This window comes from Aquarana catesbeiana, linkage group LG10 (genome assembly GCF_042186555.1).
Source record: "Aquarana catesbeiana isolate 2022-GZ linkage group LG10, ASM4218655v1, whole genome shotgun sequence".
In the NCBI taxonomy this organism is placed as follows: domain Eukaryota; kingdom Metazoa; phylum Chordata; class Amphibia; order Anura; family Ranidae; genus Aquarana; species Aquarana catesbeiana.
The window spans coordinates 262,689,274-262,697,541 of record NC_133333.1 but is presented as its reverse complement, the minus strand read 5'-3'; the positions used below and the strand labels follow the sequence as shown (position 1 = coordinate 262,697,541).

At 54.5% G+C, this 8,268-nt stretch overlaps 1 protein-coding gene across 1 annotated transcript in view; it reads left to right on the top strand.

Annotated features, from left to right (window-relative positions):
- Nucleotides 1-2,612: 2,612 nt before the first annotated feature.
- The window catches only part of LOC141111436 (cysteine-rich motor neuron 1 protein-like), a 67,197-nt gene continuing 61,541 nt past the window's right edge, over nt 2,613-8,268 (top strand). The window contains exons 1-2 of the mRNA XM_073603732.1: nt 2,613-3,009; nt 6,707-6,886. Coding sequence (XP_073459833.1) covers nt 2,712-3,009; nt 6,707-6,886 — 478 coding nt within the window. The 5' untranslated portion in view covers nt 2,613-2,711. The remainder of the gene's footprint in view (nt 3,010-6,706; nt 6,887-8,268) is intronic.

Genomic DNA, 8,268 nt, shown 5'->3' with positions numbered 1-8,268 from the left:
CGCTGTACTCACCGCAGCCATTTTTTTGGTCCCTGGTGCCAGCATCTGGCCACCCGGCGGTAGCTTGCAGCTTCACAGTCCACTGCGCATGCCCATTATGATTTGTCCAGCAGTCTTCTGGGACCTGTGATGTGTCCCAGAAGAGTGCAGGGAGGGAGAGGGGGAGAACTGCTGGATTGCCTAGATGATCTCAATGGAAGTGGGAATGAGTACCTGTGAACCCCCCCCCCCTCCCGCCAGAAAAGTGCCATTTCTCAAAGAGGAGGGGTGGGGGGGGGCGTTAAAGCGGAATTTGCCCTTTTGGGTGAAGCTCCACTTTAATTGGGTACTTTAAGTGGAGAGTAATCAGCCACACCCTCTGTAGAACGCACGGCGTCTTTCATAAGGATCTTGGGTATCGTGCGATCCAAACAAGTGTCAGCCTTTGGCCCAGACATACGGATATATTCTGAATATAAGGAAAAAAGGAAGTTCTGGACAGCCGCACTCCGGAATAGAGCCTCTATTTGTAAAAAGTCCAACAGATACAAGCCACAGCAAAAATTGAGACAAACGAGCTGACGCGTTTTACACTTAACAGTGCTTAGTCATAGCTGCCAGCTATGACTAACACTGTTAAGTGTGAAATGCGTCAGCTCGTTTGTCCCAATTTTTGCTGTGGCTTGTATCTGTTGGACTTTTTACAAATAAAGGCTCTATTCCGGAGTGCGGCTGTCCAGAACTTCCTTTTTGCCTCATGTTGCTATATGCTTAGCCGGCACCTGGTGTTCCAATTCCGAGGAGAGTTCTATATCCACATTTCCACCTGGAGCGGTGATCCCCTTCCCATATTCTGAATATACTCAGCAGCAGAAAACTGCACAGCACTGTGGGGGATACCAAGGGGCGGCTTCAGCTACGAAGGGTGGAGTTCCTTAGGAAGAAGTCTTTATGATGCAGCGGCTCTTCTAAGAGGCTCCACATCTCCTGAGCATTGGTTCGCCACGTCCCAGGAGCCCTGAACTATCCCTACTTCTCAGGAACCTTTCCCTACACTCTACACTCCCTCACTAGCAGGTTCCGGTCCCCAAACACACAACCATCAGAAGCTCACCAAATAGACTTGGGTTCTTCATTTAAAGGTTCCCTCACCCAAAATGGCTGCTGAAGTCTGTAGAGAGCATTGTGTCCGATAGTGTTGGGCGGGTGGTTTGAGCTGAGCAAAAGTTCGGGACGTACATCGCCCGTTCACCCGTTCGGTGAACACCCAAATTTGCTAGTAGCTCGGTAGGATGTGTCATGGAAATTTGGCTGTACGCTGCTCAACCACACCAAAGGATGAGAAGTATCTTTGTTTATTTATATTTTTTTGTTTAGTATATTTTAGGAAGGGTAACGATGAAGAGCATCCCGACTTATTGTATAAAGTGTATTCTCCGACTATCTAAGAAAGGGAACCCGACCAATCATTGGCTCTACTCTGAATCTCCACCGAGCTTCGCCCGCCGAGCGCCCCACAATGCACAGCACGCTTCACAGTGGATTCTAGGGCCCCGATTGGATGAAGCCTTTCACTTGACCGCTGGTGCTGTATACCCGTTTTTTTGTTTTTTTTTGGTCCCCTGTCTGCCCCCTTTTTTTTTTTTTAATTATCAGCTGCAGTTTTTCTGACTGACGCTGGTTTTCCCCCCCTTTTTATTTTTTATAGTTTCTACATTTCTGTCAGTGTCAGTCCTCAATTTAAAGTGCACCGAGTCTCGTAGCCGCGCACTTTGGGAATACCGCCATCTTGTATCTGCCTTTATCAGCTAAAAGTACATTGTTTGTGGAACAAAAGTATATATATTTAGCCCATCCGGGCCAATAGGTTTAGGTAGCCGGAAACTACTTCACAAGCCCAGCCACAGAGACCGCGTTCCGATGAACCGGCGACCGCCGACACAAATGTCTGAAGGTGGCATCTTCTCCAGGTGGTGGGAGACGGCAAATAACCCTCCAAATCTCACCTTCTCTATAGTCTGTGGGTAGGAGGCCAGCCCACAGCCCCCCCCCAAAATACACAGTGACAGCGGGTTCTGTCATGCCCCCCCATACCTAGACCCCCCATGCCCGGACCCCCCATACCCAGGCACCATACCCGGACCCCCCATACTGGGCCCCCATTACCCAGATCCCCAATACCCGGACCCCCCATACCGGGCCCCCATTACCCGGATCCCCATAACCGGACCCCTATACCCAGACCCCCCATACCCTATTTGTGGAAAATACCTTGCATATAAGCCTTCAAAATGGGCACATTTGATTTTTCAAGTTTGGGTCCCGCAGACTTCAATGGGGTTTGTCGTTCGGGTCCGAACTTTTGCGACGTTTGAGATTTCTGGTGTTAAGCCCACCTCTAGTGTCCAATCACTTCACATCTTGAGGCACCTGTATGGAAGCTCTAAGGGTTCAATTCCCTTATGAGTCTCCCCTTCCCATATATGGCACAGAGCCACCTACAGGCGGGAAGGATAACTGCACCTACCCACACACTATAAAGTAATTGATATTTTCTTAGTGGTGATCATTAATGATACGTTGTAGTGCGGGGGATGGGATCACGCGGACTTGTTTGCTCGTCTGAGTTGATTAAACTTTGCTGTTTATTTTACATTTCACCATTTGGATGAGAGGAATCGTGGTCACTGTGTTGGCTCTGATATCCAGGACAGAATAGAGAAGGACGATTCATGGCCGTGAACATGGGATCGGTTTTATTTCTGCTGATTGTATGTATTTGTTGGATGCAAACAAACGCAGCGTATAACTGCACCGCCTGTGAGAAAAGGAAATGCCCCCAATATGTTACCCCCTGTAGGGGGCACAGAGCTATCGATCCCTGTGGGTGCTGCGAGCATTGTGCTAAGGGCAAGTATGAAGTATGTGGAGGGCCAGACTGGGAGCTCGGCTACTGCGACCGAGACCTAATGTGTGCCAACATCACCGGGACCGAGCTGGTGGAGATCCCCAATACCGGGATATGTAAAGGTAAGAGTGCGGGCACACAGGGGGGAATCAGATGTGGGCAGCACAGGGAGGGGGATCGGTGCGGGGGGGGGGATGAGGGGGATGGGCACACAGGGCGAATCAGATGTGGGCAGCACAAGGAGGGGGGATCGGTGCGGGGGGGATGAGGGGGATGGGCACACAGGGCGAATCAGATGTGGGCAGCACAGAGAGGGGGATTGGTGCGGGGGGAATCAGATGTGTGCAGCACAGTGAGGGGGATGGGTGTGGGGGGATAGGGGGGTGGGGCCGGCACCCAGAGGGGAATCAGATGTGGGCAGCACAAGGAGGGGGATGAGTTTCAGGGGGATGAGGGGGGGCGCGGGCACACAGGGGGGAATCAGATGTGGGCAGCACAGGGAGGGGGATGGGTGTGGGGGGATGGGGTGGGCACACAGAGGGGAATCAGATGTGGGCAGCACAGGGAGGGGGATGTGTGTGGGGGGATGGGGCGGGCACACAGGGGGGAATCAGATGTGGGCAGCACAGGGAGGGGGATGGGTGTGGGGGGATGGGGCGGGCACACAGGGGGGAATCAGATGTGGGCAGCCAGGGGCGTAACTAGAAATAGCAGGGCCCCATAGCAAAAATGTTGTATGGGGCCCCCCTGCAAACAGCCCCCCCAACAGCTGCCCTAGTGTCAATGCAGCGTGACCTGTGCCCCATACAGCGTGACCCGTGCCCCATACAGCCTGACCTGTGCCCCATACAGCCTGGTCTGCCTGTGCCCAATGCAGCATGACCCGTGCCCCATACAGCGTGACCCGTGCCCCATACAGCCTGGTCTGCCTGTGCCCAATGCAGCGTGACCCGTGCCCCATACAGCGTGATCTGCCTGTGCCCCATACAGCGTGACCCGTGCCCCATACAGCGTGATCTGCCTGTGCCCCATACAGCGTGACCCGTGCCCCATACAGCGTGATCTGCCTGTGCCCAATGCAGCATGACCCGTGCCCCATACAGCCTGACCCGTGCCCCATACAGCCTGACCTGTGCCCCATACAGCCTGGTCTGCCTGTGCCCAATGCAGCATGACCCGTGCCCCATACAGCGTGACCTGTGCCCCATACAGCGTGACCTGTGCCCCATACAGCATGACCTGTGCCCCATACAGCCTGACCCGTGCCCCATACAGCGTGACCCGTGCCCCATACAGCGTGACCTGTGCCCCATACAGCGTGACCCGTGCCCCATACAGCGTGACCCGTGCCCCATACAGCGTGACCCGTGCCCCATACAGCGTGACCCGTGCCCCATACAGCGTGACCCGTGCCCCATACAGCGTGACCTGTGCCCCATACAGCGTGACCCGTGCCCCATACAGCGTGACCCGTGCCCCATACAGCGTGACCCGTGCCCCATACAGCGTGACCCGTGCCCCATACAGCGTGACCCGTGCCCCATACAGCGTGACCCGTGCCCCATACAGCGTGACCCGTGCCCCATACAGCGTGACCCGTGCCCCATACAGCGTGACCCGTGCCCCATACAGCGTGACCCGTGCCCCATACAGCGTGACCTGTGCCCCATACAGCGTGACCTGTGCCCAATACAGCGTGACCCGTGCCCCATACAGCGTGACCCGTGCCCCATACAGCGTGACCTGTGCCCCATACAGCGTGACCTGTGCCCCATACAGCGTGACCCGTGCCCCATACAGCGTGACCTGTGCCCCATACAGCGTGACCTGTGCCCCATACAGTGTGACCTGTGCCCCATACAGCGTGACCCGTGCCCCATACAGCGTGACCCGTGCCCCATACAGCGTGACCCGTGCCCCATACACAAACAAGATATTTGGGGGGCACACCTTCTCATTAAAGCTGGGTGCAGCCATAAGACCGTACAATAAAAGAAAAATATTACAGCGCACACATGCAAAAAAAACATTCACCTCCAGCAAGGCTAATTTAAAAACAGGTGAATGTTTTTTTGCATGTGTGCGCTGTAATATTTTTCTTCTGTGCCCCATACAGCCCCACCTATGCAGAGGAAGAGGCAAGCCACCCGGATCAGCAGAGAGATTGCCAGGATTGGAGGGATTGCCCGCTGTAATAGCTTTCATTTGAATTTCCCGTCTTCCCGGGGCTCATCGTCACATAGCCCCACCTCTTGGCCCGACACCTTTGATGACGTCACATGTCCCGCATTGGATCATCGTTCTGTCTATCAAAGGCACCGGGCCAAGAGGTGGAGCTATGTGACGTGAGCCCCGGGAACACTGGAAGTTCTAATGAAAGCTCTTACATCGGACAATTCAGCTCTCTGCTGATCCGGACAGCTCACCTCTTCCTTTCCTCTCTCTTCCCCTGGCTGGGAGACTGTGCCGGCGGTGCTCTCATCCTCACCGGGCCCCACTCGGCTGTGGGCCCCATAGCACCCACATGGGTCGCTATGGTGGTAGTTACACCCCTGTGGGCAGCACAGGGAGGGGGATGGGTGTGGGGGGATGGGGGGGTGGGGCAGGCACACAGGGGGGAATCAGATGTGGGCAGCACAGGGAGGGGGATGGGTGTGGGGGGATGGGGGGGTGGGGCGGGCACACAGAGGGGAATCAGATGTGGGCAGCACAGGAAGGGGGATCGGTGCGGGGGGATGGGGGGTGGGGCGGGCACACAGAGGGGAATCAGATGTGGGCAGTAAAGGGAGGGGGATGGGTGTGGGGGGAAGGGGGGTGGGGCGGGCACACAGAGGGGAATCAGATGTGGGCAGCACAGGGAGGGGGATCGGTGCGGGGGGATGGGGGGTTGGGGCGGGCACACAGAGGGAAATCAGATGTGGGCAGCACAGGGAGGGGGATCGGTGCGGGGGGATGGGGGGGTGGGGCGGGCACACAGAGGGGAAGCAGATGTGGGCAGCACAGGGAGGGGGATCGGTGCGGGGGGATGGGGGGGTGGGGCGGGCAAACAGAGGGGAATCAGATGTGGGCAGCACAGGGAGGGGGATTGGTGCGGGGGGGTAAGGGGGTGGGGCGGGCACACAGAGGGGAATCAGCTGTGGGCAGTAAAGGGAGGGGGATGGGTGTGGGGGGAGGGGAGGTGGGGTGGGCACACAGAGGGAAATCAGATGTGGGCAGCACAGGGAGGGGGATGGGGCGGGCACATAGGGTTGAATCAGATGTGGGAAGCACAGGGAGGGGGATGAGGGGGGGGGGGTGAGGTGGGCACACAGAGGGAAATCAGATGTGGGCAGCACAGGGAGGGGGATGGGTGTGGGGGGATGGGGGGGTGGGGCGGGCACACAGAGGGGAATCAGATGTGGGCAGCACAGGGAGGGGGATGGGTGTGGGGGGAGGGGGGGGTGAGGTGGGCACACAGGGGGGAATCAGATGTGGGCAGCACAGGGAGGGGGATGGGTGTGGCAGGACGGGAGGACAATTACAAATGCACTGAAAGCCGACAGAGGGGGGGAGGGAGAGAAACCAGGTACAATCGTCCTGTAATTGTCCTTCCATCCCCCTGCTGTTCGGGCCCTCTACATGAGGACCGGTGGTACCCCCCCTTATCGGCGGCCCTGACAGCGGCAAAGTCACCATTGTGCTCAGAGCGAACCTGAGAACTGAGCGATCGACGGTCATGTGATCAGCGGACTTTGATCGATCGGTCTTAGAGGTGGCGGGGGGGGGGGGGGCAGATGTTGTTTTTTTGTGTATTTCTGAACTTCTCTTTTCTCTGAAAAGAATTTCCAGATCAGCCAAGAAAAGATTATTTTCAGGATGAGGATGAGAATTGTCCGGTACAAACTGGCTGTTACCAGATGATGGGGACTTGTGACTGTCCCAGCAAACGCACCTGTATCCTCGACTTCCACTTAGACAAATACGATCGTCTGTATTGTGATCCTTTCTACTTCGATAACCGTAAGTCCCCTTCCACATCCACCAATAGAGGAATGCGATCGCTCACCAATTGTAAGGCGTGTCCCCCCCGATACTCACAGAATAGACCAAAAAAAAGGAAAATGAGGAAATAAACTGATACAAAAATATTGCTTTATTTATAATACACTTTGTTTATACCCCTCCCCCATTCCCGGTTATTACCCGTTTATCATAAGAAGTTTGCATGTAAATGACATCATCAGATCTCCCGGGATCAGCGCCGGTGTTCTGCCGAAAACTCCAACTTACCAAAACCTCCAACCAGGTCCCTTCCGGCACCAAGAATTGGAGATTTGATTTTCGTAGAACGCCCGCGGGGCTCACAGAACAGAGTATTGATGAGAAGAACTTTCCTTTCATGGAGGATTGCAGAACAAGCGTGAGAAACAGGAAGACCAACAAGTACAGAGAGAGAAGGAACATCCTATCATAGAGCACATTACACTACAGCGCCACCTGCTGCATACATAGGTATAATGCATATATATATATAGTCTATATATCGTGTCCAACATACACTACGGCCGGGTCCTCAAATGCCCCAACAGGGGTGGGTGCCCTGAGCGCAATGCTTTACTGTAGGGATGGGGGCGCCTTTCTTCTGTAGGAAGGCTGACAGGAGTAGTGATAGTGGGAGTGATTATAACAATGGAGTAAGTGCTGGGTGTAGGATCCCCTAAACCTGAACATCTGGGGGGAGGGGAAGGAGTTTGGAATCTTTGCCCGATGTGGACAGTTCCTCACAAATCGATGGAATTTCCGTCTCGATATAAAAATAAAGATCTGAATGAACTTCTCGGCCACATGGAGGATCTTGGATCGCAATGGAAACGGCAGGTGTTGGGGAGGGGAGGGCGGAGCCTCAGGTCATCTTTCCTATCGATGGGGGGGGGGGGCACAATCTTTAAGCTATCAGAAAATAATTGCAGAATGAGGAGAATTCTTACAAAACTTTTAGGTTTCTACAGTTAAAAGAGAACCAACAAATAACCGATTATAGACCATTACCGATCGGCCAATAGAGGGAAAGATGGCAGCTGAGATCATCCCCGGATTGGTGGATGTGATATCAAGTCATAAACTTCCATCCAAATACCAAATATGTGGAAACAAAAAAAAAGACAAAAAAACAAAAGTCTGAAAATGAAATAAAATTCTGAGTGCAAAAATCCTCCAATAGGAAACTTCGAAATGATGATTATGTGAAGAACAACTTTAACCCCTTCAATACCGGGCACTTCCTCCCTTCCTGCCCCCCCTCCCCCAATACCGGGCACGTCCTCCCTTCCTGCCCCCCCTCCCCCAATACCAGGCACTTCCTCCCTTCCTACCCCCCCTCCCCCCCAATATCAGGCACTTCC